The sequence below is a fragment of the Hypanus sabinus genome, chromosome 6, assembly GCF_030144855.1.
Source record: "Hypanus sabinus isolate sHypSab1 chromosome 6, sHypSab1.hap1, whole genome shotgun sequence".
NCBI classification, from domain to species: Eukaryota; Metazoa; Chordata; class Chondrichthyes; order Myliobatiformes; family Dasyatidae; genus Hypanus; species Hypanus sabinus.
The window spans coordinates 177,920,125-177,941,007 of NC_082711.1; the positions used below are offsets into that span (position 1 = coordinate 177,920,125).

A 20,883-nucleotide genomic window follows, 5' to 3' on the forward strand; every position below is an offset into this window, starting at 1 on the left:
CAGTGAATACAGGTCCAGAGCCATCAAACGCTCTTCATATGACAAGCCATTCAATCCTGGAATCATTTCTGTGAACCTCCTTTGAATCCTCTCCACTTTCAGCACATCTTTTATAAGATAAAGAGCCCAAACTGCTCACCATACTCCAAGGGAGGGTCTCAGCAGTACTTTATAAAGTTCTAACATTACATCCTTGTTTTTATATTCTAGTCCTCTTGAAATCAATACTAGCATTGCATTTACTTTCCTCGTCGCAGATTTAACCTGCAAATTAACTTTTAAGGTGCTGTGCGCAAAACTCCCAAGTCCCTTTGAGGCTCAGTTTTTTGTATTTTCTCTCCATTTAGAGAATAGTCAACCCTTTCATTTCTTCTACCAAAGTGCATGACCATAACTTCCCGACACTGTATCCCATTTGCCTTTTCTTTTTCCATTCTCCTAGTCTGTCTAAGTCCTTCTGTAGCCTCTCGATTTCCTCAAAACTACCTGCCCCTCCATCTAGCTTCATCTCTTCTACATATCTTTAACAAAGTCATCAATTCTATCATCCAAATCATTGATATAATATGAAAAGAATCGGTCCCAACACAGACCTCTGTGGAACACCACTAGTCACTGAGGCCAGTCACAAAAGGCTCCCTTTATTCCAGCTCTTTGCCTGCTGCCAATCAGCCACTGCTTTATCCATGCTGGAATCTTTCCTGTAATACCATGGGATTGTAGTCTGTTAAACAGCCTCATGTGTGGCACCTTGTCAAAGGCCTTGTGAAAATCCAAGTACACAACATCAACCAATTCTCCAATGTCTGTCTTGCTTGTTATTTCTTTAAAGAATTCCAACAGATTTGTCAGGTGAGATTTTCCTTTAAGAAACCGTGCTGACTACGTCCTATTTTATCATGTGCCTCCAAATACCCTGATGCCTCATCCTTAATAAATGACTTCAACATCTTCACAATCACTGGGGTCAGACTAAATGGCCTATGATTTCCTTCCCCTCTGCCTCTCTCCCTTCTTGAACAGTGGAGTGACATTTGCAATTTTCTGTCCTTCCAGTAGTAAGTGATTCTTGAAAGATCGTTACTAATACCTCCACAATCTCTTCAGCCACCTTCTTCAGTACTCTGCTGTCCGGTCCAGGTGACTTTTACCTACCTTCAGACCTTTCAGTTTCCCAAGAGCCTTCTTTCTAGTAACAGTAATTTCACACACTTCAAGATCCCCAACACCTGGAACTTCTACCATAGTCTGCCACAGTGAAGACTGATGCAGAATATTTATTCAGTTCGTCCGCCATTTTGTTCTTTTCCATTACTACCTCTCCAACATCGTTTTTCAGCAGTCCGATATCCACTCTCACTCTCTTTTATACTTTATGTACCTGAAGGTGTTTCTGCTGCTGCTCCAGTGGTAATGCCTACACTTCCAACGTCAGAGCCTTGGGTGAGGTCAGACCATCTCAGCTGTTGTCATGTCCTCAGGCTCTGCTCTCTGCCTGGGATCATCCCACTGAACAGGGAGAGCCAGATGTCAAACAGCTTGACCTACCTGGGACTGAAGTGACCTGACTCACGTTGGATCATCGGTGTCCTGGGACCTCTGTGGATGAACATCCCTCATTGGAGCATTGTGCCAAGTCAGCTCAGGGGTTATGAATGAGAATGGTGAGCACACAAGTCTGTAATAATCTTGCTCATACAGTGTGATCCTCCCTCAGTACCACCCCTCCCACAGCGTGACCCTTCCTCAGTACCACCCCTCCCACAGTGTGACCCTCCCTCAGTACCACCCCTCCCACAGTGTGACCCTCCCTCAGTACCACCCCTCCCACAGTGTGACCCACCGTCAGTCCCACCCCTCCCACAGTGTGATCCTCCCTCAGTACCACCCCTCCCACAGCGTGACCCTTCCTCAGTACCACCCCTCCCACAGTGTGACCCTCCCTCAGTACCACCCCTCCCACAGTGTGACCCTCCTTCAGTCCCACCCCTCCCACAGTGTGACCCTCCCTCAGTACCACCCTCCTGCAGTGTGACCCTCCCTCAGTCCCACCCCTCCCACAGTGTGATCCTCCCTCAGTACCACCCCTCCCACAGTGTGACCATCGCACAGTACCACCCCTCCCTCAGTGTGACCCTCCCTCAGTACCACCCTCCTGCAGTGTGACCCTCCCTCAGTCCCACCCCTCCCACAGTGTGATCCTCCCTCAGTACCACCCCTCCCACAGCGTGACCATCCCACAGTACCACCCCTCCCACAGCGTGACCCTCCCTCAGTCCCACCCCTCCCACAGTGTGACCCTCCCTCAGTCCCACCCCTCCCACAGTGTGACCCTTCCTCAGTCCCACCCCTCCCACAGCATGACCCTCCCACAGTGTGACCCTCCTTCAGTCCCACCCCTCCCACAGTGTGACCCTCCCTCAGTACCACCCCTCCCACAGTGTGACCCTCCTTCAGTCCCACCCCTCCCACAGTGTGACCCTCCCTCAGTACCACCCTCCTGCAGTGTGACCCTCCCTCAGTCCCACCCCTCCCACAGTGTGATCCTCCCTCAGTACCACCCCTCCCACAGTGTGACCATCGCACAGTACCACCCCTCCCTCAGTGTGACCCTCCCTCAGTACCACCCTCCTGCAGTGTGACCCTCCCTCAGTCCCACCCCTCCCACAGTGTGATCCTCCCTCAGTACCACCCCTCCCACAGCGTGACCATCCCACAGTACCACCCCTCCCACAGCGTGACCCTCCCTCAGTCCCACCCCTCCCACAGTGTGACCCTCCCTCAGTCCCACCCCTCCCACAGTGTGACCCTTCCTCAGTCCCACCCCTCCCACAGCATGACCCTCCCACAGTGTGACCCTCCTTCAGTACCACCCCTCCCACAGTGTGATCCTCCCTCAGTACCACCCCTCCCACAGCGTGACCCTCCCTCAGTACCACCCCTCCCACAGCGTGACCCTCCCTCAGTACCACCCCTCCCACAGCGTGACCCTTCCTCAGTCCCACCCCTCCCACAGCATGACCCTCCCACAGTGTGACCCTCCTTCAGTACCACCCCTCCCACAGTGTGATCCTCCCTCAGTACCACCCTCCTGCAGTGTGACCCTCCCTCAGTCACACCCCTCCCACAGCATGACCCTCCCACAGTGTGACCCTCCTTCAGTACCACCCCTCCCACAGTGTGATCCTCCCTCAGTACCACCCTCCTGCAGTGTGACCCTCCCTCAGTCCCACCCCTCCCACAGTGTGATCCTCCCTCAGTACCACCCCTCCCACAGCGTGACCATCCCACAGTACCACCCCTCCCTCAGTGTGACCCTCCCTCAGTACCATCCTCCCACAGCGTAACCCTTCCTCAGTATTACTCCTGCCACAGCGTGACCCTTCCTCAATACCACTCCTCCCAGTGTGACCCTCCTTCAGTACCACCCCTCCTGCAGTGTGACCCTCCCTCAGTACCACCCCTCCCACAGTGTGACACTCAGTACCACCCCTCCCACAGTGTGATCCTCCCTCAGTACCACCCCTCCCGCAGCGTGACCCTCCCTCAGTACCACCCCTCCCACAGTGATCCTCCCTCAGTACCACCCCTCCCCCAGTGTGACCCTCCCTCAGTACCACCCCTTCCAGTGTGACCCTCCTTCAGCACCACCCCTCCCACAGTGTGACCCTCCCTCAGTACCACCCCTCCCAGTGTGACCCTCCTTCAGTACCACCCCTCCCACAGTGTGACCCTCCCTCAGTACCACCCTCCCACAGTGTGACCCTCCCTCAGCACCACCCCTCCCACAGTGTGACCCTCCCTCAGTACCACCCCTCCCAGTGTGACCCTCCCTCAGTCACACCCCTCCCACAGCATGACCCTCCCACAGCATGACCCTCCCACAGTGTGACCCTCCCTCAGTACCACCCCTCCCACAGTGTGATCCTCCCTCAGTACCACCCTCCTGCAGTGTGACCCTCCCTCAGTCCCACCCCTCCCACAGTGTGATCCTCCCTCAGTACCACCCCTCCCTCAGTGTGACCCTCCCTCAGTACCATCCTCCCACAGCGTAACCCTTCCTCAGTATTACTCCTGCCACAGCGTGACCCTTCCTCAATACCACTCCTCCCAGTGTGACCCTCCTTCAGTACCACCCCTCCTGCAGTGTGACCCTCCCTCAGTACCACCCCTCCCACAGTGTGACCCTTCCTCAGTACCACCCCTCCCATAGTGTGAACCTCCCTCAGTCCCTCCCCTCCCACAGTGTGATCCTCCCTCAGTACCACCCCTCCCGCGGCGTGACCCTCCCTCAGTACCACCCCTCCCACAGTGATCCTCCCTCAGTACCACCCCTCCCCCAGTGTGACCCTCCCTCAGTACCACCCCTCCCAGTGTGACCCTCCTTCAGTACCACCCCTCCCACAGTGTGACCCTCCCTCTGTACCACCCCTTCCAGTGTGACCCTCCTTCAGCACCACCCCTCCCATAGTGTGATCCTCCCTCAGTACCACCCTCCCACAGTGTGACCCTCCCTCAGCACCACCCCTCCCACAGTGTGACCCTCCCTCAGTACCACCCCTCCCAGTGTGACCCTCCCTCAGTACCACCCCTCCCACAGTGTGACCCTCCCTCAGTACCACCCCTCCCAGTGTGACCCTCCCTCAGTACCACCCCCCCACAGCGTGACCCTCCCTCAGTACCACCCCTCCCAGTGTGACCCTCCCTCAGTACCACCCCTCCCACAGTGTGACCCTCCCTTGGTACCACCCCTCCCAGTGTGACCCTCCCTCAGTACCACCCCCTCCACAGTGTGAGCCTCCCTCAGCATCACCCCTCCCAGTGTGACCCTCAGTACCACCCCTCCCAGTGTGACCCTCCCTCAGTACCACCCCCTCCACAGTGTGAGCCTCCCTCAGCATCACCCCTCCCAGTGTGACCCTCCCTCAGTACCACCCCTCCCAGTGTGACCCTCCCTCAGTACCACCCCCTCCACAGTGTGAGCCTCCCTCATCATCACCCCTCCCAGTGTGACCCTCCCTCAGCATCACCCCTCCCACAATGAGCCGCTCTCTCTTTAGAATCCCTCCCATGCTGGCAGGTCATTGTGTACACATTTTATTTGATTTTATTTAGAGATCCAGAGCAGAACAGGTCCTTCCAGCCCTACGGGTCGCACCACCCAGGAACCCAGCTATTTAACTGTAGGACAATTTTTCATGACCAGTTAGCCTACCAACTGGTGCGTCTTTGGACTGTGGGAGGAAACTTATATGGTTCACAGGGAGAATGTACAAACTCCTTACAGATGATGGTATAATTGAACTCTGAACTCTGGAAAGGCCCAAGTTGTAATTGTGTCATGATAACCGCTACATTACTGTGATGTCTATATTCTGTTTTCCTTTGGTACCAACCTCTTCTTCCCCACCATTGAACTCATCTACATGGAGCGCTGTCACGGGAAAGCAGCATCCATCATCAGGGACCCCCACCATCCAGGCTATGCTCTTTTCATCAGCAGCCTCAGGTCCCACACCAGCAGGTTTAGGAACAGTTATTACCCCTCAACCATGAAACAAAGGGAATAACTTCACTTGCCCCATTACTGAACTGTTTCCACAACCAATGGACTTCTTTCAAGGTCTCTTCACCTCATGTTCTCAATATCTATTTATTATTATTATTATGTTTGATTTCTTTTCTTTCTGTGTTTGCAGTTTGTTGTCTTTTGCACATCTGCTTTCCTTCCATCTTATCGTGTGCCGTTTTTCATTGTCTCTATTGCGTTTCTTTGTACTTACTGTGAATGCCCAGAAGAAAATGAATCTCTGGACATATATATACTTCACTAATAAATTTACTTATTAACAGGAGGGGAATAAAGGGTCGACATTCTGGGGAGAGACCCTTCATCAGGAGTCCCTGCCTTCTCAGCCAGTTGGAGAATGAAAGATCTCCAATACCATTCTCTTCCTGACTCTGTTATTTTATTTACAAGTCACAAACTAACAAACTAACTCGGTCACAGACTGAGTCACCCTGGCAGTTCCGATATTGTCTTCCTCTGGCTTTCCATGGGCAGGGACCAGGATACTTCTGGAATGTTGGAGAAACCGGTAATAGTGGTGTCGGTATTATTTTATATTTGCACAGGTTGTCTTCTTTTGCATATAGGTTCATTCTCAATCTTTATCTGTTTGTGTCGAGTTCCTGATGAATTCTACTGTAGTTCTTTACTTTTTTCCTGTAAATGCCTGCAAAAAATGAATTTCAAGGTCACATATGGCAACATATAAATACTTTGATAATAAATTTTAGTCTGTAGTTTGTGATCTTAGGGTACGAGTAAATAGTTCATGCAAAGTCCACAGGACTCTACAACTCATGTTCTCAGTATTATTTGTTAATTATTATTTTGCTTTACTTTTTGTTATTGCACAATGTGTTGTCTTTGCACGTTGTCAGTCTTTGTGTGTAGACTTTTCATTCAATCTATTGTATTTTGTTGTTCTACTGTGAATGCCTGCAGGAAAATGAATCTCAGGGTAGTGTCTGGTGATGTATGCAAACTTTGACAATAAATTTACTTTGAACTTTGAAAGTGACAAGTTAGAAAGAGGGGTAAAGAAGGTGTTTCAGGTTGTTGACGGTTTGACAGCTGGGAGGTGTACCCAATGCCCCTGCCCTCCTCACCTGATCCTGACCTCAAATGATCTTGGCAGTGGCAGTAAGCGGGCGTCTGTGGGGCCGTCTTGCCAGTTCAGTTCGTAACTCGCACACCTCCTCTTCCTCCTTGCCAGATTTAACTTCCTTCAGAAGGGGCAGCATGGTCCGCCAACTCCGTGCTGCCAGGGCAACACACAACAGTGGGTTAAACCCAGTCTGAACAGACAGGCTGGTGTGAGCCAAGGGCGAAGCGGGGCAGGTCAGATCAAGAGGGAGGAAGGAGAGGGGGAGGCCAGTGGGGGTGGAGGGAGGGGAGACCGGTAGTTGGAGGGGGAAGCGAAGGCAGGGGGAGGAGAGATTGGAGTTGGGAGGGCAAGGGGTAATGAGTATGGAAAAGGGAATATAGCAAGGACTGTGAAGATGTAGAGTGTGGGGGTGATGAAAAGAGGAGGTGGAGAGGGTGTAGAGAAGGGCAGAGGGCAGGAAGAAAGGACAAAGAAAGGGATGTGTACTATCAGAGTGGCAGAGAGGAGCAGATGCAGTAGAGGAGGTATCGCTCCTTACCTCCATGAGGATTCCTCCCTCTGATGGTTGAGTTTGACCTCAACACCTCAGAGATTCCTGGTTCTTCATTGATGAGCCCAAGGTCAGTGTTCCACCTGTTCCAGTTTACCTCGTCCACCCTACACAAAGTGGCAAGGACAGGCTTGTTACCCCTTTACGTCTGAGCCCTGGGAGCAGTGCAAGAACATACTCCCAACACCCACAATATCCAGTAACCCCAATACCCAACAATCACAACAGCGGTCCTGCCCCTGCCAACACTCAGCCACCTAACACCCATCATCTCCAACACCCAGTGACCCCAATACCCAAAGATCCTAACACCCAACACCTCCAATACCCAATGACCTTAACATCAAACACCATATGGCCCTGATACTCAACATCCAATGACCCCAATAACCAACAATCTATGATCCCAATTCCCAACAACCCCGATACCAACACTCAGTGAAACCAATACCCAACAACCCCAATACCAACACTCAGCGAACCCAACACCCAATGAACCCAATACCCAGCAAATCAGAATAACCAACACTCTATGATCCCAATACCCAACAACCCCAATACCAACACTCAGTGAACCCAATAACCAACACCTCCAACACCCAAAGGCCACAATACCCAACACTCAGTGACTCCAATACCCAACACTTCATGACTCCAATACCCAACATTCGATGACCACAATGCCCAACACCCTATGGCCCCAAAACCCAACACCCAATGACCCTCAATACCCAAAACCCAATAACCCCAATACCCAACAACCTCAATACCAATACCAACACCCAATGACCTCAATACACAACACTCAGTGACCCCAATACTCAACACCCAATGAACCCCAATATGCAACTCACCCAACACCAGCTCTCATAAAACTCACTGCACTCAACACCCTCAATATCTAACACACAATGACCCCAATATTCTACACACCCAACACCAGCCCTCGTAACACCCACTGCACTCAACACCCCCGAAACCCAACACTCTGTGACCCCAATATGCATTACACCCAATACCCTGAACACAACACCCTGCTGTATCTCTCTATGGACAGCTGACTTTGGAGATCAATGCTGTGCCACTGGTCTAATTCCTCTTTACCTGAAACACCATCTCTGATCCTCCTGTCCATCCAGGGTAGCCCCGACAACCACAAGCTCCCCTGATTGGAACCGTGCCCGCAGGCATCGTGGCAGACTTTTCTCCAGATCTAGGATAGTGATGGCTCTCTGGCAAAGACACAGAGCCAACATTACAGAAAGACAGGCAAAGGGGAAGGCAGGCTGGCCTGACTGCAAGGGGCAAAGTGCGTTTCTCAACATGTACTTGCCAATTTGTTTCTAAAATGAATTCTACAAAAACTATCAAATCTAGTTCAAGCAACAATTAAACTGGACAGACAGAAATTTAATTTTACTCCAAAATAATCAAAGAAACACTGAAGAACATATCACCATGCCAGTGATCGGTAGATCAGGGTTCAATTCCCACCACTGCCTGTAAGGAGTTTGTACATTCTCTCCATGACCATGTGGGGTTTCCTCCGGGTGTTCCTGTTTCCTCCCACAGTCCAAAGATATACAGGTCAGGGTTAGAGTTATTAAATTGTGGGCATGTTGTTATGGCACCAGAAATGTGGCAACATTTGTGGCCTGCTCCCAGCTCACTGATTTGATTTGATGCAAATAACACATTTTACTGTCTGTTTAGATGTACTTGTGACACATAAAGATAATCCTTTAGTCATGATTAGGCTGTGGAGAGACAGGAACGGTCAACATTTCAGGCCAAGATCCTCTATCAGAACTGAGAGTGGAGAGGGAAATTAGCCAGCAGATAGGCGAGAAAGAGAGAAAGATGAGACAGGTACCGAGTAGCCTCTTCCCTGATGGGAATGGGACAAACAGTCCACAAGCAGGGTGGGTAGGATCCTTCATAATATTGCTGGCCTTTTATCAGCACCTTTCTGTATATTTGCCCTTGTTGGTGGGTAGGCTGGTGCCTGTGATGTGTTGGGCTGTTCTAACTACCCATTGTGGAGCCTTCCTGCCCACTACAGTGCAGTTTCTCTATCACACAGTGATGCAGCCTGTTAGGATGCTTTGAACTGCGTACGTGCAGAAGGACACGAGTATTGATGGTGTAACAGCAAATTATCTAATTTCAGAAAACCCATCACCCTCTTCCCTATGTTCCCATTTCCACTCTCACTGGTCAGCTCTTCATCCCACCCCTCCCCCACTTTCCCTATGGTCACCTTTTCTATCATTTCTTCACAAACCTCACCCCCACTGTCACCCACTCACTGCCCACCCCCATCCGGATCCATCGGGTCCGGAGTTACAATCATTTTGTCCTCCTTTACACTGGTACTGAAGAATGACAAGAAACAATCTTGAATCTCGGGCTAAGGGCTACTCCAGCAGAATGTGAAATGCTGACCTTCTAATTCAAATACGCATAAGCCTGGCCTCCCTACCCAAGGACAGAATAACAGAGAGATGCAACTTGCATCCTAGGATGATGGGGACAGATTTTCTAATAATGAGATACTCAACAGTCTGGATCTGTGGGACCTGGCAGACTGATCGGACCTGTCGAATCAATGTAAATTTATTATCGAAGTATGCATATGTCACCATATACTATCTGGAGATGCATTTTCATGCAAGCATTCACAGTAAATACGAAGAAACTCAATAGAATCAATGAAAGTAACACACACAAAGACGGATAAACAAGCATGGTAATTAGCAATTAGCACGATGCTATTACAGTTCGAGTGTCAGAGTAGGGAGTTCAATTCCAGCATCCTCTGTAAGCAAATTTGGAAATTTGTGTGTGTGTGTGTGTGTGTGTGCGTGCGTGTGTGTGTGTGCGCGCGTGTGCGTGTGTGTGTGTGGGTTTTCTGCAGTGCTCCAGTTTCCTCTCATTTTCCAAAGATGTATGTGTTAGTAGGTTAATTGGTCATTGAGGACTGTACTGTGATTAGGCCAAGGCTAAATCAGCGGACTGCTGGGTGACGCTGCTCGAAGGATCGGAAGGGCCTGTGCTGTATCTCTAAATAAAATTAAAATAAAAATTAAAAACAAATTTGCAGAGGACAACAAACTGTGCAAATACAAAAAGAAAAAAACAAAAACAACCATTATAAATAATAATGATAACACGATTTGTAAGAGTCCTTCAAAGTTCAAAGTAAAATGAAATTTAAAGTGAGTCTATCGGTTGTGGAATCAGTTCAGAGTTAAAGTGAATGGAAGTTATCCATTCTAGTTCAGAAACCTGATGGTTGAAGAGTAATAACTGTCCCTGAGCTGGTGGTGAGGGTCGTGAGGCTCCTGTAGCTCTTTCCTGATGGCAGCAACAAGAAGACAGAATGGCCTGGCTGGGCTAAACGAACTCAATTAGCCAACTTGGTTGACACGGACAAACTGGGCTGAAGGTCTGGAGTGTTGTCCTTACCCTGAGAGTACATGATGGGACAACATAGAGAAAGACACATCTGTCCTTACCCTGAGAGTGTATGATGAGACAACGCAGAGGAGGGTGACTCTGTCCCTGCCTTGAGAGTGTATAATTGGACAATGCAGAGGAAGGCGACTCTGTCCCTGCCCCGACAGTGTGTAACCCTCTGTGCCCTTCACCCTGTTGGAGATCCTGAAGAACATTTACCTGAAGTTTCCAGATACTTTTACTGTCCTTGGAAATCATTTCCACAGTTTTGCTCATCCGGGCGATGAGCATGTTGAGCATGAGGATGTAGGTAAGGGTGATGTATGATAACAACAGGAAGATGAACACCTTCTTGAACTTGTAGTTCTCTGTGAATTCCAGGTCCCCCATTCCGATGGTGAATCGGAACAGCTCCAAGGAAGTTGTCTCAAAGTTCTTGTAGGTGGTGTCCTTTCGGCAGCCGGGCTTGGTGGTATTGTACGCTCCGTCCTCGATCAACACCACTAAAGCTGTAGCAGGAAGGAGGTGGGTTATGAAACCATACGAAAGCCCTTACAGCGGCGGGATTGAATGCAGGTTGTTGGTGCTGTAAAGCATTATGTTAACCATGACGCTAACGTGCTGCCCCATGGTAAGACTGTGACATTCCACCTTATCTACATCCCTCTGAGTTTTATAAACCTTCATAAAGTCACCCTGCAGCTTCCACTGCTCTAGTGAAAACAATCTGAACCTATCAGGTTTCTCACTGTAACTCAAACCCTCTGAGGCTTGGTTGCCACAGTAAGCCCGATGCTATTACAGCCTGGGGCATCAGAGTTCGGAGTTCAGTTCCGACGACCTCTGTGAGAATTTTTGTGTGTGGGTTTCCTCCCACAGTCCAAAGATGAGCTGGTTAGTAGGTTAATTGGTCATTGTAAATTGTCCTGTGATTAGGCTAGGGTTAAATAGGTTGGGAGCTGGGTGGAGCGGCTCATTGGGCCAAAAGGGTCTGTTCCACTCTGTATCTCTAAAATTAAATAGAAGAATAAAAATACTGACTCCTCTCAACAATTTAGAGATCCACAGGAGACTGCAGATGCTGGAACTTAGAGCAAGAAACAATCTACTGGAAGAAGTTGGTGGGTGGTGGGGAAAACTGTCAATAGTTTGAGGCAAATCCCTGCATCATGATTGAGTGGAGAAGGGAGATGATTTTGCATATAGACGGCTGTGGAGACCAGGTCATGGGATGTACGGTATTTATAGCAGAGGTTGAGAGTTTCTTGATTAGTACACTGTCAATACCTATGGAGAGAAGGTAGCAGAATTGGGTTGAGAGGGATATAAACCAGCCATGAGAGAATGGTAGAGCAGACCTGATGGGCTGAATGGCCTAATTCTGCTCCTATGGACTGACCCTATCTCCTCCACACCACCCCCCAGTACATAACCTCCCATCCCCTTACACTCTTAAATTAAAATGTATATATACTTTAGAGATACAGCACAGTAACAGGCCCTTCCAGCCCAATGAGGCAGCTCCACCCAAGAGACCATTTAACAACTTTTGATTGCCTTCCATAGATGCTGTCTGGCCTGTTGAGTTTCTCCAGTATTTTGTGTGTGTTGCTCTGATCTCCAGCATCTGTGGAATCTCTTGTGCTTATGACCAACTAAGCCACTAACGTCTTTGGAACACCCAGAGGAAACCCACAAGGTCATGGGATAAACGTACAAACTCCTTACCGACAGCAATGAGAAATGAACCCGAGCTGCTGGTGCTGTAATAGCGTTATGCTACTCATTATGTTCTCTTCTTGCTTGCCTTCCCTTTCCGGAATGCTGAACTTGTTAAGTAACAGTCGAAGTACAAAGTAAATTTAACATCAAAGTACATATACTGCATGTCACCACCTAGAACCCCGAGATTCATTTTCCTGTGGACATACTCAGCAAATCTATAGAACAGTAACTATAACGGGATCAATGAAAGATCAATCAGAGTGCAAAAGGCACAAACTGTACCAATGTAAATATAAGTAAGTAGCAGTAAGCAAGGAGACAATGAGATAAAGAGTTCAAGTGAGATCATTAGTTGAGGGAACATTTCAATGATGGGGCAAGTGAGTGTAGTTATCTTCTTTTATTCAAGAGCCTGATGGTTGAGGGATAGTAACTGTTCTTGAACCTGGTGATGAAAGTCTTGTATCTTCTACCTGATTGCAGCATCAAGAAGAGAGCATGACCTGGGTGGTGGGAAACTCTGTTGATCTCTGCTTTCCTAGGCCAGCATTACATTTAGATGTATTCATTGGCTGGAAGGGTTTACCCATTATGTACTGGGCCAAATCCACTATCTATTACAGTGGAGTAAAGGATATTACAGAGGTATGAGGGAGGAGTTGGCCAGAATGGATTGGAAAGGAACACTGGCAGGGATGATGGCAGAGCAGCAATGGCTGGAATTTCTGGAATCAATTTGGAAGGCACAGGATAGATAGATCTGAAAGAGGAAGAAATGTTCTAAAGGCAAGAATACACAACCATGGCTAACAAGAAAAGTCAAAGCCAACATAAAAGCCAAAGAGAGGGCATATAATAGAGCAAAAATTAGTGGGAAGTTAGAGGATTGGGAAGCTTTCAAATACCAACAGAAGACAACTAAAAAGTCATTAAGAAGGTAAAGATGGAATGTGAAAGTAAGCTAGCCAGTAATATTAAAGAGGATACCAAAAGTTTCTTCAGCTACATAAACTATAAAAGAGAAGCAAGAGTGGAAATTGAATTGCTGGAAAATGGGAGAGGTAAAAAATGGGGAAACAAGGAAATGGCAAACACTCCGAATAAGTATTTTGCATCAGTCTTCACTGTGGAAGGCACTAGCAGTATGGTGGAAGTTCTGGAATGGTTCTGTAAGACTGGAAAATTGCAAATGTCACTCCGCTCTTCAAGAAGCGAGAGAGGCAGAAGAAAGGAAATTATAGGACAGTTAGACTGACCTCAGTGGTTGGGAAGATGTTAGAGTCAACTGTTAAGGGTGAGATCTCAGGTACTTGCAGGCACATGATAAAATAGGTGGTAGTCAGTGTGGTTTGCTTAAGAGAAAATCTTGCCTGACAAATCTGTTGCAACTCTTTGAAGAAATAACAAGCAGGATAGACAATTGGTTGACGATGTGTACTTGGATTTTCAGAGGTCTTTGACAAGGTGCCACACATGAGGCTGCTTAACAAGCTACAAGCCCATGGTATTACAGGAAAGATTCTAGCATGGATAAAGCAGTGGCCCAGTTAGACGGCTCACTATTTCTGAAGTCCTTGATTCCTGACCCTTGTTGAACAAGCTGGGCTCACTTGTTGAATTCGGCTGATCTATAGTCCAGCTCGAACTTAGATGGCCTGCTCTCTTCCTCTCCCATGTCTACAGACACCATGGCAAAGAGTGGGAATAAACTGACTGGGTGCCAGTGACTAGTGGTGTTCCACAGGGGTCCGTCTTGGGATCGATTCTTTTTACGTTATATCATATGTCAATGATTTGGATGATGAAATTGATGGCTTTGTTGCAGAGTAGGTGGAGGGGCAGGTAGTTTTGTGGAAGTAGAGAGGCTAGAGGACTTAGATTAGGAAAATGGGCAAAGAAATGGTAGGTCAACTACAGTGTTGGGAAGTGCATGGTCATGCACTTTGATTGAAGAAATGAAAGGTTTGACTATTTTCCAAATGGAGAGGAAATACAAACAACTGAGGCATGAAAGGACTTGGGAATCCTTATACAGGACTCCCTCAAGGTTAAGTCTGTGGTGAGGGAGGCAAATACAATGTTAGCATTCATTTCAAGAGGACTAGAATATAAAAGCAAGGATGTAATGTTGAGATTTTATAAAGCACTGGTGAGGTCTCACTTGGAGTATCGTGAGAACTTTTGGGCCCCTTATAGAAACATAGAAAACCTACTTCCAAGCACCTTAAAACTGTGCCCTTTCGTGTTAGCCATTTCAGCTCTGGGAAAAAGCCTCATCTTATAAAGGCTGTGCTGAAACTGGAGAGGGTTCAAAGCAAGTTCACGAAAGTGATTCCAGAATTAAACGACTTGTCGTATGAAGAGCATTTGATGACTCTGGATCTGCATTCAATGGAATTCAATAGAATGAGAGGTGACTTCATGGAAACCTACCAAATGGCAAAAGGCCTTGGTAGAGTAGATGTGGAAACGCTGCTTCCTATGGTGGGAGTATCTAAAACCAGAGGACACAGTTTCAAAATAGAGGGGCGTCCTTTAAGATGGGACACGTGGAGGGATTTCTTTAGTCTGAGAGTGGTGAATCTGCGGAATTGGCTGCCATAAGCAGCTGTGGAGGCCAAGTCTTTATGAAAATTTAAGGCAGAAGTTGATAGATTTTTGATTGGTCAGGGCACGAAGGGGTATGGGGGGAAGGCAGGAGACCACTACCTTTCAGTCATCTGTCTATGATTTAGATAGTGGAATTGATGGCTTTGTGGCAAAGTCTGTGGATGAAACAAAGTTAGGCGGAGGGATAAGTAGTGCTGAGGTAGATAATGTTGAAAGGACTAGATAAGGTGGATGTGGAGAGGATGTTTCCTCAGGTGGGGGGGGATCCAGAACTAGAGGGCACAGCCTCAAAATCGAGGGGGGCAACCTTTTAGAACAGAGGTAAGGAGGACATTTTTTAGCCAGAGTGGTAAATCTGTGGAATGCTCTGCCACAGACTGCAGTGGAAGCCAAGTCCGTGGGTATATTCAAAGCGGAAGCTGATAGATTCCTGATTAGTCGGGGCATCAAGGGATATGGTGAGAGGGCAGGTGTATGGGGTTGAATGGGATGTGGATCAGCCATGATGAAACGGCAGAGCGAATTTGCCGGGCTGAATGCCCTACATCTGCTCCTATGTCTTATGGAGACTGGGCCCAAGAGAAAAAAATGGATCAGTCATGATAAGATGAGCCAAATGACCTAATTTTGTTCTATTACTTATGGTTTTATTGTAGGATTTTCTGTTGAAAGGCATTGGTGTTTCCATACCAGGCCATGATGCAGCCAGTCAGTACACTCTCCACTACACATCCACAACTACTGTGCCTTTTACAAATGTGGAGAGCACTCTGACAGGTTACATCACCATCTGCTGTATGGGTGTCACTGCACAGGATCAAAATAAGCTGTAGAAAGTTGTAGACTCAGTCAGCTCCATCATGGGCACCAGCCTCCCCGGCATCCAGAACATCCTCAAGGAGCGATGCCTCAAAAAGGCAGCATCCACCATTACGGACCCCCACCACCCAGTACATGCCCTCTTCTCATTGCTACCATCAGGAGGTACAGAAGCTTGAAGAGACACACTCAGTGATTCAGGATAGCTCCTTCCCCGATGCCATCTGATTTTTGAATGGATATTGAACCCACTTACTACTTTTTTTTCTCTTTGCACTATTTATTCAATTTAACGTTCTTAATATAATGTGTATAGTATGTATATATACTGTACTTACTGTTACTTACAGTTTTTATTATTATGCATTACTGCCATATAACAACAAATTTCATTACATATGCCCATGATATTAAACCTGATTCTGATTTATTGGTTCCATCAGCGAGTACACAGCTTGAGGCCCAGAGGTCAAAGTCCTGTGAAGTTTGTACATTGAAGCCCAAAGATCAAAGACCTGGGGGCAGCCTGTCCTGAGGTTGGAGGCCTGATGTTTGCAAGTGTGTGAGTCAAGAGGCAAGGACTGGGAGTCGGAGGCCTGGGGTCAACTGATTTTTCTGTATATTTAATGTACACGTAGAGTCATAGAAAAATGCAGCACAGAAAAAAGGCCCTTCAGCCCATCTATTCCATTCTGAACCATTTGAACTGTCTAGTCCTATTGACCTGCACTCGGACCATAGCCCTCCATATCCCTCCCATCCATGTACCTACCCCAACTTCTCATAAACACTTGAAACCAAAATTGCATTCACCACTTGTGCTGGCAGCTCATTCCACACCTTCACCACTCTTTGAGTGAGGAAATTTCCCGTCATGTTCCCCTTAAGCTGGTACTGGCTGTAGTCCCACCCAACCTCAGTGGAAAAAGTCTGCTTGCATTTAATCTTTCTATACCCCTCATAATTTTGTATACCTCTATCAAATCTCCTCTCAGTCTTCTACATTCCAAGGAATAAAGTCCTGATCTTGTGATCAATTAAGGAATCTGAATTTGGCTCTGATGTGGCCCAGGTGTTGATTTAAAGTTTAAAGTCACTAACATGTTCTTGCAGACACAATGCTGGTAAATGGGAGAAGTACAGACAGAGACATGCACGTCTACAGTGCGAAGTCGCATCCACTCATGTGTCAGTGAGTCTCATGTTTTCTTTTGTCCCTGACAGACATACAATTAAGCTCACCTGCTCCAAATCCAAAGAGAAACACGACGTAGACAAGAAGGAAGCTCATCAGATCCGTCAGGAAGATCTGTGGAGAACACAGACATGGTGTGAGGTGTCTGCTGGAGGGGATTGATTTTGTCTACCATTACAGGCCAGACTTCTTGGAGGCCACCCACTTAAATTCAATTTTACCCATTCCCATTCTGACACGTTGTCCATGGTCTTCTCTACTGCCATGATGGGGCCACACTCAGGCTGGAGAAATACCTCCCATAGCCGTCAACATGATGGCATGAACATTGATTTCTCTAACTTCCAGTAATTTCTCTCCTCCCCTCCCGTTTTCCATTCCCTATTCTGGTTCCCCTCTTACTCCTCTTCTGCACACTCCCTCTGCTTCCCCTTCTTTTCCCTTTCTCCAATGATCCAGTCCCCTTCTATCAGATTCCTTCTTCTTCTTCAGCCCTTTCCCTTTTCCTCCAGTCACATCCCAGCTTCTCTCGATACCACCTCTGCCCACCAACCCACCTCACCAATTGCCTCCCAGCTTCTCTCAAAACCACCCTCTGCCCACCAACCCACCTTCCACTTCACCTATTGCCTCCCAGCTTCTCTCTATACCACCCTCTGCCCACCAACCCACCTCACCAATTGCCTCCCAGTTTCTCTCAAAACCACCCTCTGCCCACCAACCCACCTTCCACTTCACCTATTGCCTCCCAGCTTCTCTCTATACCACCCTCTGCCCACCAACCCACCTTCCACCTCACCTATTGCCTCTCAGCTTCTCTCTGTACCACCCTCTGCCCACCAACCCACCTTCCACCTCACCTACTGCCTCCCAGCTTCTCTCTGTACCACCCTCTGCCCACCAATCCACCTTCCACCTCACCTACTGCCTCCCAGCTTCTCTCTATACCACCCTCTGCCCACCAACCCACCTTCCACCTCACCTACTGCCTCCCAGCTTCTCTCTGTACCACCCTCTGCCCACCAACCCACCTTCCACCTCACCTACTGCCTCCCAGCTTCTCTCTGTACCACCCTCTGCCCACCAATCCACCTTCCACCTCACCTACTGCCTCCCAGCTTCTCTCTATACCACCCTCTGCCCACCAACCCACCTTCCACCTCACCTACTGCCTCCCAGCTTCTCTCTATACCACCCTCTGCCCACCAACCCACCTTCCACCTCACCTACTGCCTCCCAGATTCTCTCTATACCACCCTCTGCCCACCAACCCACCTTCCACCTCACCTACTGCCTCCCAGCTTCTCTCTATACCACCCTCTGCCCACCAACCCACCTTCCACCTCACCTACTGCCTCCCAGCTTCTCTCTATACCACCCTCTGCCCACCAATCCACCTTCCACCTCACCTACTGCCTCCCAGATTCTCTCTATACCACCCTCTGCCCACCAATCCACCTTCCACCTCACCTACTGCCTCCCAGCTTCTCTCTATACCACCCTCTGCCCACCAACCCACCTTCCACCTCACCTACTGCCTCCCAGATTCTCTCTATACCACCCTCTGCCCACCAACCCACCTTCCACCTCACCTACTGCCTCCCAGATTCTCTCTATACCACCCTCTGCCCACCAACCCACCTTCCACCTCACCTACTGCCTCCCAGCTTCTCTCTATACCACCCTCTGCCCACCAACCCACCTTCCACCTCACCTACTGCCTCCCAGCTTCTCTCTATACCACCCTCTGCCCACCAACCCACCTTCCACCTCACCTACTGCCTCCCAGATTCTCTCTATACCACCCTCTGCCCACCAACCCACCTTCCACCTCACCTACTGCCTCCCAGCTTCTCTCTATACCACCCTCTGCCCACCAACCCACCTTCCACCTCACCTACTGCCTCCCAGCTTCTCTCTATACCACCCTCTGCCCACCAACCCACCTTCCACCTCACCTACTGCCTCCCAGATTCTCTCTATACCACCCTCTGCCCACCAATCCACCTTCCACCTCACCTACTGCCTCCCAGCTTCTCTCTATACCACCCTCTGCCCACCAACCCACCTTCCACCTCACCTACTGCCTCCCAGCTTGCACTCTTTCCCCTCCCCATGATGTTCTTACTCGGGCTTTTTCCTTCTTCCTTTCCAGTCCTGATGAAGGGCTTCAGCCCAAACCATAGATGTTCCCTTTCCCTTTATTTCTCTGCACTCTTTTCTCTCCTTTCTTCCCACTTGTTTTGTCTCTTTCCCTCCATGTCCCTTATCTGCCTTCTTTCTCCCTCTTCATCCCTCTTTCTAATTAAAGCTCTCACTCTCCTTTTTCTGATCTCTGCCACTCTATCCTTTCCTGTTCTTCCTCTGTCTCTCTCTATCCCTCTGTAACGAAATCCAGTCTCTGCTCCCCCCCCCCCCATGCTTCTGATCTCTATCGCTCTCCTCTGTTTCCCTCACGTCTGTTCCTCTCTCTTCCGCCCACCTCTCTCTCTCTTACTGCACTGCGCCCCTTCACATGCTGGATCTGGGTGTTGTTCAGTCAGTCCACTTTACCTTTTCAATCATCACACTGTAGATGCCCATTTGCTGGAAGCCTCGAGTGTAGTACAGTGTATTGATCCAGCCGATTGCCAGGGAAATCACCAAGGAGCCCACATACTCCTCCCAGCCAAATGTGTACAGCGCACCCGCAGCCAGCAGAAGCACAGACTGGATGAGGCTGCAAGGAACAGGCAAGCAGGAGATTTTACAAAAGCAAAGTACTGACATTGACAAACAGAACATTAGGGCATATTCTTCAGTTACGGTATATCACAAATATTAACTTCACCAGCAACCAGTCTTCAGACATGAACATGGATTGTAGATTGAGTTTAAAATGCAGCCCTGAACAATGGTTTTCCTGGAGCTGCAGACTGGAGTTGATTGCAAACCAGACGATGCTGATTAACATTCATTGTGGGTGTCTGGAGTGTGGGTGTGAAGAAGGAGGTGTGTGAAAACTACACGTAGTTCAAAGGAAGCATTGTAGGTACATTGTAACTATAGGATTGTCCTGCTGTTACCTTTGATCTTTAGCATATAAAATGTCATGATATGTTGGGTCGAACAGGCCTCTTCCTGCAAGAGTGTCTTAATAGGAAGCCTGCTGCTCGTTTTTGTTGAATAAAACACGTTTTTGTATCCAGTAGCTTCAGTGTCTCTCTGGTGACTTTGTTCATGTTACAAGACTAAAGATGTTCAGCAGGTCGGGCAGCATCTGTAGACAGGGAACATTTCAGCCTGAAGAGCCTTGTGTCGGAACCCAAGAGGAGTCTGAATGAGCACCTGAATGGGCCAGAACTAGGGGCTGCAGGCCAAGAACTGTAAGAAGGTCAGTATGGATATGGGGGGGGGGGGGCTGCATGAATGGCCTGGATCCACGCCATATGAGTCTGTGTGAACATCAGCTTCTCCCTCCAGAGGCTGGCTAGCCTGCTGCTTTTTCCAGATAAGACTCTATATCAGTACAACACTACAGAGGCTCTTCAGCCCACAATATTGTGCCAATCTTTCAACTTACTCTAAGATCAATCTAACCCTCCCTCCCTCATAGCCGTCCAGTTTACTATCTTCTGCATGCCTATTTAAGGGTCTCTTAAATGCCCCTAATAAATCTGCCTCTGTCACCACCCCTGGCAATGGATTTCAGGAACTTACTCCTCTGTGTAAAAAAAACTATGTCCAACCTCACTTCTAAACTTCCCTCAACTCACTTTGAATGTCAGCTGGAGTTAGCTATTTCCACCCTGGGAGAAAGTTTCTGGCTGTCCACTCAATCTATGTCTCTTGTTTCATTATACACCTCTATC

At 48.5% G+C, this 20,883-nt stretch overlaps 1 protein-coding gene across 2 annotated transcripts in view; it reads right to left on the minus strand.

The window, feature by feature from the left end:
* Window positions 1-5,082: 5,082 nt before the first annotated feature.
* trpv1 (transient receptor potential cation channel, subfamily V, member 1) overlaps window positions 5,083-20,883 on the minus strand; it is a 54,311-nt gene continuing 38,510 nt past the window's right edge. The window contains exons 11-17 of one of the 2 annotated variants that reach the window (XM_059973688.1): window positions 19,586-19,751; window positions 17,080-17,146; window positions 10,903-11,192; window positions 8,329-8,456; window positions 7,213-7,331; window positions 6,687-6,827; window positions 5,083-6,236 (exon numbers count right to left, since the gene is read on the minus strand). In XM_059973688.1, the coding sequence (XP_059829671.1) occupies window positions 6,688-6,827; window positions 7,213-7,331; window positions 8,329-8,456; window positions 10,903-11,192; window positions 17,080-17,146; window positions 19,586-19,751 (910 nt within the window). In that variant the 3' untranslated portion in view covers window positions 5,083-6,236; window position 6,687. Of the gene's footprint in view, window positions 6,237-6,675; window positions 6,828-7,212; window positions 7,332-8,328; window positions 8,457-10,902; window positions 11,193-17,079; window positions 17,147-19,585; window positions 19,752-20,883 lie in introns of both variants that reach the window. The other variant, XM_059973687.1, reaches the window with a different exon arrangement.